Raw genomic sequence first — 20,204 nt, forward strand, 5'->3', positions numbered from 1 at the left:
TTTTCAGTTGTTTTCATGATGACTTGAGGGTCAGTGCCTAAGCACACGATCGGTAAGAGCTAATTTTGGGAGTACGAATGAAAACTTCAAAAAACCAGGTGTTAGTTTGAGCAACGTTTCGTTGGTCTTAACGATATAGACTGAGCCTGATGAGGTTGGCGTTAAGACCAACGAAACGTTGCTCAAACTAACACCTGGTTTTTTGGAGTTTTCATTCGTACTCCCAAAATTAGCTCTTACTGATCGTGTGCCTATAGGCACTGACCCTCAAGTCATCATAAAGATGATAACATTGACTTTATTACATCAGAATGAAAAAGCTTTTTTAGTGCAATGATTGGCAGCCTTGGTTTTTGTGTCTTGACGATAAATAATAGTATAAAATTTCAGTAACAAAAGACTTCCCTATACAGAATCGAAGAAAAAATGTTTGTCTATTTACCTTTCGAGTGAACAACCTGGTAATATGACGTGATAACTGGTAATCAATTGCACTCGAGAATTTCAAAGATATACATCGAGAAATGTCTTTCTTAAATAGATGTACATTAATTTAATTTTGGTAAATCATTTTCTTGTTTTTATGAAGCTACTTAGTTAGCTTTATAGACGATAAGCTATAGTTAACGCTTAAAATCATTAGCAATTCTATGAAATTCCATGTGAAGAAATAATAGACTGAATCGATTTTGGCTCCTTCTGAAAAAGATAACTAAGCATACTTATAAATTTTTTGGTTATTAAATACAACACAAAATCCAATTTTTCTAAACTATTTCAATATTGTGTACTAAGCGAAAATGTGGGTCTCATTAAAGTGTTGCTATTGTAGTGGAGATATTAAACCAAGATCATTGTTTTGATAGTATTTTGTAGTGGAGACTACCACAACATTGTACCAGTATTGCAACGAAGAATAAATGTTTTAGATCACTCGTAATGAACCTCCTACTTATTATACACATAAAGTCGACCTATCTAATAAATAAAGCTAATTTTTATATTTTGTGGTCGAATACTTCAAATAATAACCATAGGAACTTGGAATATATATTGGAGAATACAGTATTGAATCCTTGTAAATTTGGAAGCCAAGTTATTTATGTAACGACAAGATCATGCTACTTTGAAATAAATTATAAAATGTTTGTGAAATTATTTCTTAACTGGGACCCATAAAATAATAACCAACTTAGTGCAACAATATTAGTCAAGTTTTTCACTTGAAAGTAAACAAGAACAATGAAAATTACATGTGTTCATAGTCTTCAAAACTTCAACAGAAGTCCCGTCACGCAATACATAGATAAATCAACATGTGCATAGTAAACTTTGATAAACTGTTTCTTCTTTTTATTGTTAAATCCCAACGTAGTTCGATTACGAACTTCATACATCGGCCAAATGTGACCACCATAATTTTTTGTATCAGAAAACGTCTAAGTTGCTCTGAGCATTAAAAGAAATACGTAGTGTGTTCTCACTCTGAAAGCTGGTTTGGAAGAAAAAAAAGTTATCTATTCTCGAGAAGAATACATTTTTCTAACAAACTGGAAAATACTGTTTGCATTGTTACCGCTGACATTGGAAATTGTCAATTGGTTATTCTTGACCCAGTGGCCAGTAGCTTTTCTGGGCAAATTCCAGGTGGGAAACTCTCATGTCTATGCTCGCACACATAAAGAACAAAAGAAGTAAACGAGAGGAAAAAATTGCATTCATCGTGAAGTTGAATTCGCAGCTTGCCCCGAGGCACCCTTTTCGGTGCTCTCTGAAATTTTACTATTCCTTGCGGTACAACATAAATGTGGCATCGAAAATTAGAGGGATTGACAAACGACGTGGTCGAATGTGAGCCAGCCCATGAGAGATACTCGTACATAGAGGCATAGAGAGGAGCGACGTGGAGCTCCTCTTGATCCACGGTTCGCGTGCAACAGTTGAATCTCTTAGCAGTTGCAGCTGGTGTCCGTGGGATTGGTGGGCTGGTCGGTTAATCGCTGGCCCTTCTGCTGGCCTGCGCTGTTCATCAGAGTTGGGTCGTTGTCCAAGGATTCGCTCATTTTGTCACAAATAATGTCCACCAAAGTTTCGAAGACAGCCTGAAAACGAAAATGAAAAATAATCAAAGTATTTCCAAAGACTACAATTAGACGAAACAAGTGCATTGAAACCTTTTTTTGCATTCGCACATTCAATTGCTAATTTTGCTACTTTGAACGGCTTAAGCCTTAAGTTGAAAATCAAAGTGAACTGCTAGTGGCGCATTAGCTAATGAAACTAGTGTGTTGAGTCGTATGAGTTTTTCACGTGTAGTATTCTAGAGCACTTTGTCACAATTGGATTACTTAAGACAATCCTATTTTCAATTTCAATGGAATAATCAAAGAGTACAGTGTGCAAAACTTTGTAACGTGAGGTTATTAGTCTCGTTTGATCGATACATAAAAGACAAGTGATTTAACATAATCTGGTAATGTAATGCTGTAATAAATAGTGCAATTGCTTTGTGAAAGGATAAATTATGCCTATTTTCTTCGTGATTATCGAAAGATCAAGTTTTCTTTATCGCAACCCTTGGCATAAGTAATCTTATTGTTATTATTTATGTAAGTATTAAATAAAATGCTTCAGTAATTAGTATTTATAAGAATATTACTCGCAATTTTATGTACTATCAGGGAGAAATCATGATCACGGGTATCAGTGGAGGTGGCACCCTTTTCCATGGTTTACATGCAATTATTATATTTATACACATCACATGTTGTATACATGAAATTGTAACATAAAAATCACGGAAAAAGGGGGTCACCTCCACTGAATCCCATGTTCACGATTTTTTCCTCATATCACATAACATTGCGAGCAAAATAAGCCCGAGTTCTCTTTCATGCTCTTCATAGTTAGATGTTTCAACTTACCTTGACGTTGGTGTTTTCTTTCGCCGACGTCTCAAAGAATTGTACCTTAAGGTGCTCGGCCAGCTGTTTGCCCCGCTCGAAGCTAATTACCCTTTCGTCTTCCATGTCGCACTTGTTTCCAACGAGGATAATCTGGGCATTGTCCCAAGAGTAGGTCTTTATTTGCGTCAGCCAATCCTGAACCGAGTTGAAGGACTCCTCGTTGGTTATGTCGTACATTAATATAAAACCCATCGCTCCTCTGTAGTAAGCCGTTGTGATTGTCCTATACCTTTCTTGTCCTGCGGTATCCTGCATTTGATCACCATATGATTTATAATATATATGGATTTTCGTTGTATTTATAACTAACTAAAATGTATAATACATGGAATGCATTGTGCAAGGTACAACTGTGACAAATATTTGATGATGATTGTTAATTGTCGATTGAGGTTATAAACACAAGTTTAAAGTAATTCATGTTTTGGATCAAAGTTATTTTTAGTAAAGGTATAATCTTTCTCTATTGTTATTTAGAACTAAAAAATACAAATAATTTAAAAAATTTCAAAAACTATTTCAGGATTGTTTCTTTCTTAAAATAAGGTTATTAAATATCATTTCCTTGTAAATAAAAAAAAAACACAGAATAATAAAGTTTTGTAACTAGAACAATACATCTCGAAATAATTATCACAGTTCTACCATACATGTAACAGATCCTATTGTTTGTCTAAAACAGAGGGATTGGAACTAGAGCCCCTTGTCGAAAGACAGAGCAAAAAAAACTATAAATAAAGGGAGTATGGAAAAAAAAAATTGTAGACTATGGGGATATCTATGTGAAAGTGTTATTTCCATGAAACTTTGCAGTAGCCCAATGTAAGGAAAGCCACCCAAATGTAATGTGCTGTACAGGATAAAACGAGTTGCTGGTGTGCGCGATGACATTTTGATTCCGAGTAGGGGTGAGGGGAAAAAAAGAGACGGGCGAGGGTGAGATGTTTTTTTATAACGCTACACTGACCCAGATCTGGAGTTTGACCCTTTTGTCGTTCCTGAAGACCGTCTTTACTTTAAAGTCGATGCCAACAGTCGAGACGAAGGCTGAGGTGAAAGAGTCGTCGGCGTAGCGAAAGAGGAAGGATGTCTTGCCAACAGACGAGTTGCCGATTATCAACAGTTTGAACATATAGTCGAAGTTTTGGTCTGACGCGTCTTTCTGCCATTTTTGATCTTGACCCGCCATCTGAAAAATCATAAAAGATACTTTAATGCGTTTTAAAGGCGATTTCACAATTTGATTTTTTTACTGACAAGAGGAATAATTTAAATATTCTAAGGAAAAGACATTAAAGTAACAATTTTTTGTGTTTGGATTTGATTTGGTAGTAACATTGTTGGTAAACTTCTACTTATGATCGTTTTGTTTTATAATCTTATGATTTTTTTAGAAAATTTCCAAGAGCTCCAAACTAATTTGAAAGGAAAGGAACGATCAAAAAAAACAAAAAAACAAAAAAAAAAAACAATAGCGTTATTACAAATTATAAAGTATGTTTCATTTATAGTATATTGCCCAGTATAAATACAGGCTTTCACTGAGATTTGTATTTCGATAATAGGATACAACTTTAATCTATATAAATTTGGTTTTAAATACTTTGAGATAAACTTAATATTTATAAGCCTTGAAACTTTTTAACCATTACTTATCAATATTCGTGTCTTTGAGCTTTTTGAGGTGTTGTAAGTTTTTTCTTGTCTAGATTTTTGTGTCATTAAACGTAGTATATTTAGCAACATAATGTTCTTAATGTTGATAAATAAAGTATTATTGTATTATAGATAGTATGTAGGCTTCAATTTGAAGTTATGGTTCTTATAATTTAAATAATTTAATTACGATTTTATCACTTCATAAAAAAATATAATTATTTCATACTGCGTAGAATAATTTATATTCAATACTGGAAATGTATAAGAAACATGCTTTTTTCTACGAGGATATGAGAAAATTCTGTAAACTGTAGCCAGCACTTTCCTGGTAAGTATTTAGCTCTCTATGGCAGCTATCTTTGTAGCTTGTATTTTTCGCTTGGAAACCACTACCTACAACTATCAAGCAACATTTCAAAATAAATAATAAAAGCTTCATTTCAAAGTAAAAATAGTTATTAAATAATTAATAGACTATTGTATAATCCTTCCTACTTAATTATATATTAATTTATAATAGATGTATGGCACTGTTAAATTACTATTACTGTCAAATAATTATTTATTCCCTGAAATACAACTTGTTAATATTTGTTTATACCGTTAAGTTTGATACCAAAGACATTGATGGAGCAACGATATCCACAATTGTTAGCATTCGAGTCATCCTTGTGCGAAGTGTAAAAAACGAGTCTCTTATCTGACTTTTGGACATTTCATGGAACTTGCTCACAAAATTATTTCTCCATTTAGTTTTCACATACCTTATGGTAAACGTTATAACATTATTCAGTTAAATTATTTGAAATATTTAGCGACTGTTGGGCTCAGGCTTATCTTTTGTTATTAAAATAAAAAGCTGTCAAGTTAAAAAAAAAATTAATTCCATATAATAAAATCGCCTTCTAACTATGCGAGCAATGTTTTACAAATTTAATGTTTCTTTCTATGAATAAGTTTTGATTAATAAATTCTTTCTTACTAGAGACACCGATGAAAAATGCTTTTTCAGTGTTTAAGTAATTTTTTTTATCTGTATACGTACTTGTCATTTTAAAGATAAACAAATAAAAAACCTGAGTTATAAAAGTGTTTTCATTATAAAATTAAAAAATCAAATTCTTGAAATCATTTTGCACGTTGATATTTTCTGTTATACCAGTAATCTCAAGAAACGGCACATTATTTTCCATCAATATTCAACCAGAGCTAGAACAATCCGTACTGCACTAAAAAAAAAACAACTTGTGCACGTCAAAACACAACAGCAATATTAAAGAACTTCTGTAATTAGCAACACAGCACGTAAAACACAAAACCAATTTAGGCAAATCAAACAATTTCGTAGAGAAAAAAGAAAAAAAAAATAGGGGATCTCCATCAAGTTCTACCAGTAACTTTTCACCCACAGAAGAGCAATTAAATATTGGCCAACGTATCCAACTGATCGCAAAACCAACACATCTAAGGTAAGCTACACTTCCCGCACAAGTGATTATTTTTCCCCTATCCCGCACTCAAGCAGCTCCCACATTTTAACCACGTATGAGCGACGTGACGGAGTGGCCGATTCCTTTAACGATTTTCTACCACTTAACATGCCTTGTCTATCTCTCTCTATCTCTCTTTCTCTTTCCTCCCACTTCTTTTCTTCATCAGTATCTACTGCTCATTTCCTGTCTTTATCTCCAACCAACCGGGAAAAAGCGTCGGACGCAACTGCAAACGGAAAAGACGATTAATTAGACAACTGGTAGAAAACTTGGGCCCTTCAACGCAAATGCCGCTTTTCGCCGCACAATTTCTTACGTGAAGGCTAAAGTGTCACGGAAAAAAAATAGTCAAGCTCAGGAAAACTTTGACGTGGTTGTGGTGCAGTAATATTTCCATTGATTACAACAACGACATAATTATCGTGCAAACTTTGATCCATACAATTAGTTGAAATGATGTTGAGGGTGCAATTTACTTTATTTATACATTTTGTGTACCTTGCATTTTTTTGTTAATTTTATCTTTCAAATTACTACTAGAACATGTTTTATGATCGATATTAACACATTTGAGCATTTGTTATTGAATAACTACAAACGTTATCAAGAACGTGAAAATTTTCTTCTACATTGGAACCAGCAAGGATGACTAATTTTATTTAATGATGCTTGTGAATAAAAATTTAATTAAAGTACGGATAAAAAAAAGTTTTTATCAATTAGATAAAAACCATGGAAAAACAATAATAATATCCAATTAAAGCTCAAGGTTCGTAAATTCAAAGTTGAAGAGAATCATTACAAAAACACAAGAAGACGTGACTGAGAAAGTCCAACAAAACTTTTGTGGTGCTGTGGACTCGTGTCAAAGTTTTCCCAAACCTGCAATTTGTCTCCTGGAAATCCCTATTTTCGCCCGTACCGAGCGGTCCTATAATTTTTTTGTTTGTATTCCCGGTGACTTCGAAAAACCAAAAAATAATGATGCGACATTCGTGCCATGTGACGTTGGCCGCTGGCGTTAATATGAATTCTCTGTTGATGTGGGCGTAAGCTTATACTCGCTTTGCACCGGATCCTTGAAACGCGTCGGGGCGATAAAAATATGTACGTGCGAACTCGATGCCGGCCGTGTTTTTTTTTTCTCGCTCCTAACGAGGACACGCTTAATGAGGGAAAAAAAATCGAGAGAGGCAATATTGGTGTCTCAAGGAGCAAAACTTGAGAAAAATTAATTAGTTAGTAACGACTACGATGAAAAACTATGTGCTTAAAATGGCAATGTTAAAAAGCGTAGTTTGTCTGAATGGCTATTTAATAAATTTTTCGATATCTATATAAATTTGAATTGAATTATTTTCTATTAAACACGGATACTTAAGAATGGAAAAAGCTAATATTGGTCAGACATGTAGGTAATGTGATTGACCTTGAAAGTTACAAAGATAAACCAAGGCCACCAATTTTTATCTCTTCTTCTTGGCGAAATTGTTTACATAAATACCAATTACATCATATCGTCACATTTTACGATTTTAATTACAACATAGTTTGACAATTTTTATTTCATTTGATCTTAAATTCACTTGTTTCAATGTAATAACTCTATATTTAAATGGGGTTCGGCATTTTTACGTAGATATGATCTCAAAGTATTTTAAAACAGACTGTATGTTTATTTTAAAAAATTTCGTTCTCAGAAAATGTTTGATGGCAGGTTACGGAGTAAAAATACGAGCATGCACATTTAAAATTTAAAAATAGTGACTTTGGAAACTTTTACATTGGTTCAATAATATTCTAAGCAGGATACTTTGAAATAGTTGAAGAGAATATACATATTAGTCACTGTACGACTGACATTTTTTAGCTTTAAATAATAGCTGTAGAGCATACACTATTATTAAATAGTGATAAAATTATTCATGAATGAGGTAAGCTCGAAAAGGTACTAATATTTAATTTATGAAGATAGGTAATAATATAATTTAAATTAAACTTTGACTTTGTAAGGAGTATTAATTTTAGAAGACAATCACTTTTCTATGCTTTATATCGCCAAAAATAAAGCTACATGTGGTATTGTTAGATAATATAATCTCAATACGAAAATTATTCTAATGTTAATGGAACCATTTTATAGTAAACAAAAAATAGCGTTGACTTCAAAATTATAATTACCTTGTATGCAACACGCGTTCAAGTGGGTTTTCCGTTATTAATTAAAAAGTTGAAACTTTCATTACATGAACTTTGTTTTTCAAACTAATAGCGTACTGAACGTTTCCCCTTAGAAAAATTTAACGCCATCATACTGCAGAAATTAAGTATACTCGAATGTATCGGCTAATCCGGTTGCATAACGAATCGACCGCGAGGACTACCGGTGCTGCACTTGAGTAAATACTAGATAACTCGCTATACTTTGAGCATTTGTGCGTACATTACTTGTAAATATATTATCATTGTCCATTGGCAATGGCCTGGCTACACTTGGTGACTGCAGGTTTGAAAAGTTCTTTTACGTAAACGTGTCACAACTCTAGCTTGTCCGAAGCTCATTTATCTATGTGTGCGATACTTAAAATATTGTACACTTTACATATTATTAAACAATAGCCCGGGAAGATGTTTGCTACAATTGTGATGTTTTAGATAAACAATTTTCTAATGTTTTGTATGATTTTTTAAAATAACTCACTGTAATAAGTAAGTTTGTGAGTAAAAAAGAATGTAAAATACAAATTTACGGAAGTTACATATAGACAAAAATGTAATCCAAAGCTCATTCAGTGGATTTATAACTGTAATCTTCGAAAAATATAATAGTTTATGATACTCTTCCACATTTATTTCACCAGCCTCTCCCATAAAAGTTGGTATCCCACCCTAAGCTCCCAATTCCCCATCACATCATGATTTTTATAACATCCTCGTTCCGGCACATAAACCACATGCATTATATTATGGTATGAACGTCGCATCGTCTGGGTATAATCTTCGTCATTTACCAGCTAAGCGAGAGAATGTGTATGCTCCCACACAGCGATGCGACGGCAAGCATGTATACATTCCTTCTGTGTGCGCATTGCAATTTATACAAGTACAGCTTGCCACCCGCAGACCCGCTCATATACGTAATTCCCTTCCTCCCTCTTCAATCCCTTGGAACTCGGTTAATTTTCAACTCTCAGTTGTCGAGCCATATGCTGATGAAAATGCTTTCAATATGTCTATTTGATTAGAAAAATACATTGGAACTTAGGAAAGTGTGCTGTTTTATTAATTTGATTTTGTTGCAAAATTACTTGTATAAAATCTTCCGAAGTTTTTGCTGGAATCCAATCACATGTAACGAGTTAAGTTCACTTGAATCGCGAAGATTCAGAAATGCTTTTGTTATTGTACTACTGCAGCTGACAAACGAAAATAACATTGAATGGGTAAGCAGGTTGCTGTAGGTTCGTTAATTTGTAGATACTGTTTATTTGTCGTGATCGTAAATCAGAAAGAGTTTTTACAAGGTAACATAGCATATGCAAGTTTATACATTATTTAAAACCTTTATTGGCTTATATGCACATAAACTCTATTTTTACTAAGCGTAAAATCGATGATACCCAAAGTTAATACATTTCAATATTGTAAAGAAAATCATTGTATTGAAAAACATTTTATGGCATGAGTAAAAAAAGTGGATGAGCATATCAAGTCTGAAAAAGACTTTTTCGTTGTAATTAAAAACTGAAAAAGGTAGAACTTGTAAACATCTCGACACTTGCCGTCATAAGGGGTATAAATTCTTTAGCTTGTGTTTAATTCCGCAGAGAATTGAAAGATGCCCCGGGGATCCTTCCAGTCGACGGTTGCTCGGTGGATTTCAATGTAACAACTGAACAAATAAAGGTATATGAAAGCCACACAAGTTGGAATATTCATGACAATGTAGGAAAATTAAATTCAAGAAATTAACAAAACTAGAAAAATAATGCAAGTGATTGTCGTGGTTTTACGAATTATGAAGCTGTGAAATGTAGGTAAAGTAAGTATGTGTGTGATGCAAATAATCAGAAAGGCCATTTATTTATACAGACAAATGCGTAAATGATAAAACAAACATTAAAATTAATGTCCAGAAAAAGTTAATCCATACGCTAGTACTAAATTAAGCAAAAAGAAATATTTTTCAAATCAAATCAATAGTATTTTTCATGGCTGAAAAATGTCAGAATTGTGTAATGCAAAAAGTTGGAAAAATAATGAAAAAATCCCCTGTTGTATTTCAAAATCACAATTTTTTAATATTTTACTTTCAAGTGAGTATTGTCGTGTCCAATTACATTTTCAGCTTGACAAGTTTCTTTTGTTCTAAAAAAAAAAAAAGAAATTAGAAATCCCTCGTTGCATCGCATAAAAATAGGCCACATTCAAGTACAGAAATATTGTCTTTCTTTGTTTCTTTCTTTTTTTTTCCATAAAAAGTGCATTGTACACAATAAAATAAAATAGGCCAGCAATTTCAGTGAAGGCAAGGACTACAGCTTATTCGTGTGCATCTAAATGCAGTAAAGCGTATTCGACGAATCCAAACATTGGCGTACATATAATCCTCTACAACGTAAATGTACATAGTGAAAATCCAATAGATCGATTCTGGCGTTTGAACTTTATTCAGAACGTATCGCGTACATATGTAAAATATTAAAATAGTATGCTGCTTCTAAATTTTTTTTTTCAACATTCTGTTCATTATAAATATTATTTTTTACTTTGCATCATCTAATTATTATTTTTATAAGTGGTGACAATTAAATCCTAGAATCGTAATACAATTACAGGAAAATGACAATTTTTTAAAAATATCAAAGTAATGAAATACATTATTACTTGGACAAATTTACGTCATACGTGGGTTTCTTTTATGAAAATTTTGTGATACATTGTTGATGATTCTCATTTGACATATTGCACTGTAGTAATTTTGTACTTCCAATTTATTACACGAGTGAAAAGCATTTGTCTTTCTTAAAAAACCACAGCAACGACAGGGCAAAAGAGTTCCACATTTTATATCGCTCGGTCATATTGTAAATTGAGCTATAACCAGCGGAGAAAAATATCCAGTGTTACGTATGAGCGGTATTGATTATTGGAGCCTCATATTTGCACGCTCTAAACCTAAAACGGCACCTGGAAACTACATAGACCGATATTAATCAAGCCGTTGTCCGATTTATTATTGGAAAATCAAATCGATAAAATGAATTCCGATACTAATGCCAATTAATCAAAAAGGTGCTTTGATCTACATATTCTCGATGGCGCAGCAAAGGGTACTTCACGTGCTTATGCACATTAGCAAAAAGGCATTAATACCAATGTAGCAGTAAGTGGTCCCCTTAGCAGAAACTAAGAGATTTTATTAAATATAAAAGGCTATGAACATAAAAAGGTAGTATAATCAGTTGCATATAAAAATTTTTGTCAACAATTTCTATTGAAATATTGGAAAATCAGGTTCACATTGCATATGGGGTGAATTCTGTCAATCGATGTCCAAGCACTGCGACCGATGTAAACCAAGTGAGTTACTGGTACGTTTGCCTTGTGGTAATTAATTGCCATCCAGTTACTATGTTCGGGTAAAATAATGTAAATCAATGACACGTAATTCCGCCAACGTCTGCGACCACTTGACTGATATTATCTTTACCATGTCGTAAGTAAAAACTTACGAACAAAAGTTAGCCTGCGTTCGAGCATGCATATTCAAGGTAATGTGTTCACGGCCCGACTTTAGTTGTTAAAGCTATCGTCGATGACAATGGCAACACTACCTTACCTCCCTATAAAACTTAGGTAAATACGTGACCTCGTTCACAAGTAGTTTATCGTCGACTCCCTCGCTGTTCACCCCCCCCTCCCCCTCCCTCGATCTTCACAGTCACCAGCTTTTCCGTCTCAGTGATCCAGGTGTACTTGGGCCCGTCCATTGAAATCGTCCGCCCAGGTGGGCTGACGGAAGCGCGATTCGTTCAGAGTTTGCTGCTATAAATTTGCAAGTTTACGTACGTAGCACGATACGACACTTCCGAGGTGCTTGAGCCCAAACTATCTAGTCTAAGGCGACTGTTGGAACTTTGGGACTATATTAGAAATGTTTTAAAGGGGTTCTTCCAAAGGTGATTTCAGGAGAATTTAATCGAAATTTCTATTTTATTCCTCGCGTCTTGTGTTTCAGAGTCTTATTCTAACGTTTTGGATGGATTGACACATTTTGGCATCGAAACATCGGTTACAACGCCTTAAAAATCTGATTATGTTGACGGAAACGTTTGTCTTCTTCATCACCGTCGTACCTATGCTCTTATATTGCACTAGGTAATGAAGTGATATAGGTGAAAAAAACTCTATTTCCGTCCACGCCAATTACATAGTCTTTTCCAAGAACAATTTCGAGAACAATCGATAGCAATAAATGGGCAACCTCTACATCCCTCGAAGCCGCACGCGATGCAATGGATGGCTGCTCCGTTTATACCTCACTTATTTGCTGCAAAATTCAGAGTATTGATTTATCAATGCTATCCTGCATCGAAAATCATTATTGGCTCATCAGCATTCTATTATCGTTTCATTTGCCATGGCTGACTAAAATGTAGCTGAAACTACTGCGATAAGGTTACGTTGTTGTTGATTGTATAATCCGGAACAAGCGAGAGTCATGGACATCTAAGATGTCAACTATTCTTTCAAGAAGTTTTCATAGTATTCAAACCATATATGCCTAAGTCCATTGTTTACCTCAGCAAGCTTCACCGGATTCATGAGAATGAGAGGATAGGGTTGTTTTCGCAGAGACTTCGATAAATTCCAAGCCCCCATTTGATGATTAAGACCGATGTAACCCATGGAGGTGACATCATAGTTGTAATTGGCCGAGTCAATAAGACAAGGGAAAAGTAAGCACTTAACCGGTACAACAATCTCGTGCAGTCGGGCCATCGTGGGTTTGCTTATTCGCACACTGGCAAGCTACACGCTCGAACGTTGTCTGGGATCCGATGAGGTAAGCGCATCGAAGTAGGTCGACCGGAAGTAAATTTATCGTCGCACTAGTCGAAATGCGTGTGTTTAATGCGTATACACATGGACAAGGACGCTCTTCATTTCTGCTCGTTGGGGAAAGCGTGTCAAGTAATGCCTTATACTACGGCCTTAAGGTTCAAAGGGTGTACGCACGATTTAATTTGTGCTTGTTTATTGTGGACGAAGTTGTACATCCATTTTCACACATAACTCGATCACTCTGTGTTTTGTGCTTCTATAAGCTTGGATGAACTACCCATTCCGTAGTTTTTATATAATATATACACGCACGTAATATGAGTAGGTATGACGAGATGTTTGCTCATGGGGATGGGTCGAGCGTGTAATACATTAATGGATGTGAAATTATACGTTACAGTCAGATCATGCATACGTTATTATGTACATGTTTTCGTCTCCGTATGCATGATTGTGTTAATGAATAAAATTAGTTTGTATCCGACTTATTATCTGATTTGGAATTCATACAATGAACGAGTATCAGCAATGGTCTTTGAATGACTAAAACCATCATAAAAGAAGAGTAAACCATCTGTGCAAATACGTGAGGGTTTTGTGTGCCATAAGTTTGTCATTTATTTTTTTTAGCACCCTCAACGCAACACATAGTACATATTACCCATCTAGGGAGAAAAAATAAAGAAAGTCTTAGATTGCAGGGATTTGACATCCGAGGTAGAGTCGAGGGTATCAAGAATGCGATCTGAGGCTTTTCTTGTTCCCTCCCGTGGGTTGTCCATGATTTTTCACCAATCCTACGTCGAGAGAAGGAATTTTCTTCCCACGAAGTGCAATATGGTGAAAAGGTAATAATCAACATCAACGAGATGATATCCATCCCAAAGGTGAAACCTTACGTTGAAAATGTCAATGTTATTCATGATACAGTTGCGCATTCTAATTTTCCTTCGACTAGACCGAAAGTATGACATTTTTTTTTCTCTTCAAAACAAGGAAAACTATGATTCTTTCAACGAGTTTTCCTCAACCTATGTATCCCAATATCGTACACCGAACAGTTTCGATATCTCCCGTCTGATCGCAAGCTCTTCATTTTCATACGTATGTTCCAAAGGAGGCCCAAGCAAGACGCGCACAATAGGTACTCTTGACGTGGAAAAACAATGGAGCTGGCATCCAAGTGCATACACATCCAGACGGAAAAAAAAGTACAATCACCATGCATCATCCGTAGACTATATCTGCCCGAAATTGCACGTCGTATCCATACAACTTTGGGCTTTATCACGTGCGCTCTCTAGCTGTACTCACGTCTTGGTACAGCTGGAATGAGAGTAGCAGCGTCTGGCATCCTGATACATTCTCTCGACACGGTACAGTAACCAAATACTACCAAATCTAGGGGCAAATCATATTGTATGTACATACGCAGTATAGATACAAGCGTCTTGAAAGTAGAAACATAAGGATTAAATTTTCATCTTTTGAGTATTTTTATTCGTTTGCTATTAAAAAAATTGGGCTTTCAATTCCACGTTGGTTTGAAACGCCCAGGTTTACTGAGAGAGTAGATTTTCAATGCAAAAATTGTTATGCTTGGTACGAGAAAACACTTGGGTACTTAGTAAGTCAGGAGCGTGTGCAAAAGTAAGCTCCGAGTAGGGGTTGGAAATCCGAAAACGAACGGATGGCAAAGGGGGTGGGTTGGCTGGAAACTCCATACTTTTGCTCTTCGAGCTACGTGTCTTCCCGAGCTCGGCGAGAATGAACCGTGGACGGGAGGCTTACAAACGTCCGGGGGGGGGGGTATGTTGGCAGCGAGTAGGTATACAGTTGTAGCGTCAGAGCCGGTTACGTGTGTACGAGAGTAGTGAACGAACGTACGAGGTGCCTCTATATGTGGGTGGGAAAAGGCGAGCATCTGCGCTGGTTGGTGGTGGCGGCTCCACGCGCGTGGTATACTCACGAGATCAATAACGCGCCTATCGTCGGGCGGGGGGGCCCCTCGCGTTAAAAAGGTTTTTTTTTTTACGAGTCTGGCAGGTGGAGTATCTATACGTGTACGTTCACAAATGTCAGACAGATATTGCTCTGTTACATTTTTTTGCTTAGTGATTTCTTTTGTTTCCTTCCTCCCACCACCCCCCGTCAGTCAATTGCTTGTTTTTTTTTTTTTGTTTTTTTTTCATTTTAGAGAGAATCTCGCTGTTCCATCTGTTTTGTATTTTGCGCTGTAATCGCTTTATCGTGTTTCGCTTGCGCTATACGTATAGTGCTACGGATAAGCCTTTTGTCGGAATAAACCAGATTAGTTTGTTCTGCTGTTATAAGCAAAAGTGCGACATCTGCTATGGATTTTTTATTAAGATAACGTGCTTTTGCTTACGATGGACAAATTGGCAGATCCATTGATATGTACTTTGATGAAATTTTTTAAAATTTTCGGGAAATTTCAGTGGATTTGTCGTTTTATTTGGATAGCAAAAATATAAGTGATCTACACATTTGATAGTAAAAACAGAGAGAAAAACTTTATTCGACTCAAGTACATCAAGTGTAGTACATCAATTATAATAGAAAAATAAAATGCATTGATCGTCAAAGCTAAGTAAAAAAAAAAGATAAAAAATTTTCTGATCAATATTTACCAAGGCACTCGGTTGGTCTTGTATAGTGGATTTCTTAATAAGCCAAAGTATTTTTCTTGAAAATAAAAAAATAAAATAAAGTTGATATATAAATTATATTGCCTAAAAAAGTAATGGGTCGACAATGCTAACTAAATCCAGGTTATCACAGCCCATAAAGTTGTTTGTCGCCTTATTTTTTATTTTTTTTATTTTTCTTGTACGCCACAACTCTAATCTCTTGAAAGAAATACTATTGTAAGAAATACAAATTGGTTAATCAAAATTAACAATGGCATGAGTGAATTTTCACTTACATCCACAAAATCAAAATTATATGAATGAAAAATTTTAGAATAACTACTTACTCATGACCAATTTGTATACTTAAGCTTTCAAGATTGTTAAACATCTTTTAGGCATGTTTTAATATTGATAACTTTTGTTTGCAAACAGAATGAAAATTAAAAAAACAACTTTCTCAAGAAATTGATGCTGCAGCTATCAAAAAATGTTTTGACAAATCAAAAAATCTCAGTAATGAAAGCAATAACCTATTTTAATCAATCTAAGTAGAGATACTCACTTTTTGATCCGACATGCGCGCTTACGTAGAAATGCACGACCTAACCTAAGCTTTGAGAAAGAAAATGTTTAGATTTGTGTGCCAATCTTAAACATTTGTAACAGGTTTATTCAACTTGTAAATTTTTTTTTTTAATTTTACGGACATTTTTCATTGTTTACAATCTTACAAACAGAACAAACATTGAGTAGCACTGCAACTGGGCAGGATCAATGAAGGGTAGCAAATTTATTAGATGATAAAAATAGCTCAATTTCATGTTTTTTTACTAAATTATTATTTCTAAACAAGGTATCAGACAGAAATGTTATTTCATAATTCATTATAAATCAAAAGTTTCCAAGGTACCAAATTTGAAGTAACAAGCATTTTCTGCGTCCAGCTGTTTTACTCAGTGTATGGCGATGGAAAAAAGGCTGATTTTTCAACGTTTACCATTTTAATTAGAACTTTGTTACTTTATTGTAACTGTTTTGATGGTAAAACTAGTAACTAATTGAAAAAACTATCTACGTGACAATGTATCAATTCAATCAACAATACTGAGTGATCCCCAGCATCATAATTTTTTTTTCATTTCAAACAATGATGCGAAATAGTTACATTACTCCAATTGTCTCGCCCCGCTAGTATTTCTGCTGCAAATTGCGCATTTACACGTTATCTGATTTACCCTTTCATTCAAACGAATTACGATACACCCAGTCGGTAGTCGTTCTCGTGGAACGATCCAACTAAACGTCCATCCGCTCACTCCGGGCTGAACTAAAAAATCTTCCAACTCGAGGCAGAGTGTACATTAATTATTCTCGAGTTTTCCTCTTCCTTTTCCCATCCTTCCCAACTCTATTGGCTAAAAAAAAATTTCCAGTCATCGCGGTTTTATCCTCGGCTCGCATAATTAGCTGCGCTTCAACCTCGAGAGAAAAAAAAGATGGTCGTGGGAGAGCGAAAAAAAAAAAAAAGGCACGGTAAAATCGATTCCAAGCTGCTGGGCTCACTGCAGAATAGAAAAGCAGAGATTCGTGGTAATTACACTGACCCACGTAATTTTCATCTCTACACAACACCCCGTTGTTGTTTCATCAATGTCTATTTCTTTGAATAAAAAAAAAAAAAATTCCTTTCGCCCAAACGATCTTTAGCCCTTCATGATCGAATGAAAAAAAAAAAAAACTGTTTAACTTGTTTTAACGAGCTTGTTACATCTACACCTACGATAATTAACTGTGTAGTTTTGAGGGAGGATGAACCGTGTCATCCCTGGAAGAAAACAAACACAAAGGTAAGTATATACTCGGGTGTGCGTCGAGAAACACCTCTTGGCCTCAAAGCCAAAAGAAAAGCAACGGTTCGCTCGCAGTCGGGTGTACAGGGGGTCACGTACAACGGGGACAAAATAATATCGTGTATGTATGTCACTTTGCTATTTAAATGTCTCTTACGTACCTTGATAAGGAAAACCCAACGGGTCGACTAGCTGCACTAAAAAACTTTGGACACTTCTGCCGAGCTCCGTGTACAACAGGCGTCGCACTGACTCTTGGCTCACCAACTACAATCGCACTCTATTTTGCTTCGATCGAATCTACTCTTCCGATTTTCTTGACGATGCTTCACCAGTGAAATACATCAAGGAAAACCTTCACTCGTCAACGTACCACTGGAGCAATGTAATGCACGACCAAGGAAGGAAGGAAGGGAGGGGGAGGAGGTAGACCGTGACGGCTGCGGCGATAACGACGTCCTCAAACTCGCGTATTCACGCGCGCGTTTACCCAGGCACAATTAATTTTGCAGACAAAAGTTATTGTTCCTCGACTCTTTTGCCAGCAGAGTCGGAGGGAAAAAAAAGATTACAGCCGAACACAAGTTTCTCGCCCCTGCTGCTACTGCTGCTAGTCTGGCGTGGTATATTGTGTGTACGTACAGTGAGCAGCGCGAGTGGCACCCCCGCCTCCCACCCTGTAGCGGCAATGGCAGTGTGGCCTCCGCTATAGCAAAATATCGACCATTTTCCCTCCCAGTGGTATACAGTGGCTGAAGTCGCCGAAGCAGAAGGAGAGAGAGAGAGAGAGAGCAAAGGAGTCGCGCAAGCTCGACGAGCGAGGGTGCACGTATACGAGGGGAGTCTGGGTGCGTGGGAGGCTGCAAGGGTAGTGGAGAGAAAAGGCTTTTTTGGTGGCACGAGGAGGGTGGGGGGGCGGGGAAAAAAAAATAATCGAGAGTGGAAAGAAGGCCAGAGAAGGAGGCAGTTGACGTAAAATGTGTGTATACGTGGATACGGTGGGGAAGAAGAGCTTTAAAAGAGCGCTTGCGCAGCTTTAACCAGACCGCATCAATATAGGTACTATACCGAACATGTGCCTGTTACAAAAACCGTACCAAGGTGTATACCTACATGATGGATGCACTATCGTTTTGAATACAAACAATTTTTACTTACTTTGACATTGGCCATTTTTAGCTGTATACAAATTTTTTGTAAATATTTACACGTCGCTGAGTGAGATTTTTCACGTCTATTATACTTTTCGATGATGGCCATTTAATACCAAAGTTCATTGTATTCGTGAATCGAATACTTTTGTCTATAATGTTCATGAATTATACTCTAAAATCATTTCTATGTTACTTTTGTCAATGTATGGCTATGTAAAATAATTCTTTGATTCCATGAATTCTCTTTTCTTTAAAAGGTTTATAGATTTTTAAACTTCGTGTTCAAGTAGAGTAATCTAGTGCCAAAAATCATGCACTAACGACAACTTGTGTGTATATTTAACATTTGATGGTACTGTCACGTACGATAGCATTACGTATGCATACAACACAGGTGTACGGTTTTCTCTGTATCCGTGGACATTTAATACCATATCGTATAATATAAAGTGTGTCGATAAAATCGTCTTTACCATTCTAGTTTGAGCAAGCTTTTTAATGCAAGTATAACGAAATTTAGCAATAATGTAAGTCACCTTTAAGTGTATGAAATTCTTAATAATTTTTATAATTAATACATACAATTTCACATTATTTACAAAATAAATCTTCAATTAAACAATAGTTATTCAACAGGGCTTCGCTGTTCTCAATCTTTGTTTTTTAAACTGTAATATGTTAAAAAAAAATTCCAAAAAATAAAAATTACGTATTTTGTTTTAACCGCTGGAGAAGCGTTTTTAGGTGGTGAAAACAACCCTTAAAAATCACCATTGAAAATAAGTTTCTCTTAATAGCTCTTTAAAGAAATTGAATATTGATTAAATTTAAACGAGAAATTGTTTTTTATGAAATAGCAGTTCTATGACACTTAGTTGGACCCTAAAGGGTTGTAACCCCTAGTTCTTATTCATCTTTTTATCCTGGCAAATAATTTATATACTTTTTTAAATATGTGTTTTTTATTTTTTAAGGTGAGTGTTAGTTATTATTATTATTATAATAATTATAATTTTTATTGTTAGTATTATAGCATTATAATGATGATGATTATTGTTATGATTATTTTTATTCTTCTTATTATTTTTTTTAGTATTATTATAATACATTATTATAATTATTATTATTATTGTAACAATACCGTGAGTAGTTTTAGTAAAAGAAAAGAGTTTGTTTCAATTTTTGATGAGCCATTGCTACAAAATTGTTTATTTCTACTTACATTGGATTTTCTACCTTTAATGCGATGTTCTCCAAAAATTATTCCATCGCAGAAAATCTTTAATAACACAAACTTCAAGTGTCATAAAAAATATTGGTACCTAAAACCACAGAAGTTTTGCAGCAGACTCATTGTATT

At 35.2% G+C, this 20,204-nt stretch overlaps 1 protein-coding gene across 1 annotated transcript; it reads right to left on the reverse strand.

Annotated features, from left to right (window-relative positions):
* Nucleotides 1–204: 204 nt before the first annotated feature.
* Rab3 (RAS oncogene family member Rab3) lies at nucleotides 205–18,216 on the reverse strand. Its single transcript, XM_014350198.2, has 4 exons — nucleotides 17,852–18,216; nucleotides 3,934–4,155; nucleotides 2,925–3,215; nucleotides 205–2,102 (listed from the first exon to the last, which is right to left on the reverse strand). The coding sequence occupies exons 2-4, from the start codon at nucleotides 4,153–4,155 to the stop codon at nucleotides 1,950–1,952; spliced, it is 666 nt and encodes a 221-aa protein (XP_014205684.1). The 5' UTR covers nucleotides 17,852–18,216; the 3' UTR covers nucleotides 205–1,949.
* Nucleotides 18,217–20,204: the final 1,988 nt, after the last annotated feature.

The sequence above is a fragment of the Copidosoma floridanum genome, unplaced genomic scaffold (assembly GCF_036245765.1).
Source record: "Copidosoma floridanum isolate Cflo_tuat_1 unplaced genomic scaffold, Cflo_Japanese_pri ptg000006l, whole genome shotgun sequence".
Classification (NCBI taxonomy): domain Eukaryota; kingdom Metazoa; phylum Arthropoda; class Insecta; order Hymenoptera; family Encyrtidae; genus Copidosoma; species Copidosoma floridanum.

What these genes read in the sequence shown, in the direction of transcription:
- Rab3 (XM_014350198.2), bottom strand. Translation starts at nt 4,155, where the DNA reads ATGGCGGGTCAAGATCAAAAATGGCAGAAAGACGCGTCAGACCAAAAC. An exon ending in GGGTCAAACTCCAGATCTGG is followed by an intron (nt 3,216 to 3,933) that starts GTCAGTGTAGCG and finishes GATCAAATGCAG; the next exon opens with GATACCGCAGGACAAGAAAG. An exon ending in AAGAAAACACCAACGTCAAG is followed by an intron (nt 2,103 to 2,924) that starts GTAAGTTGAAAC and finishes TTTCGTTTTCAG; the next exon opens with GCTGTCTTCGAAACTTTGGT.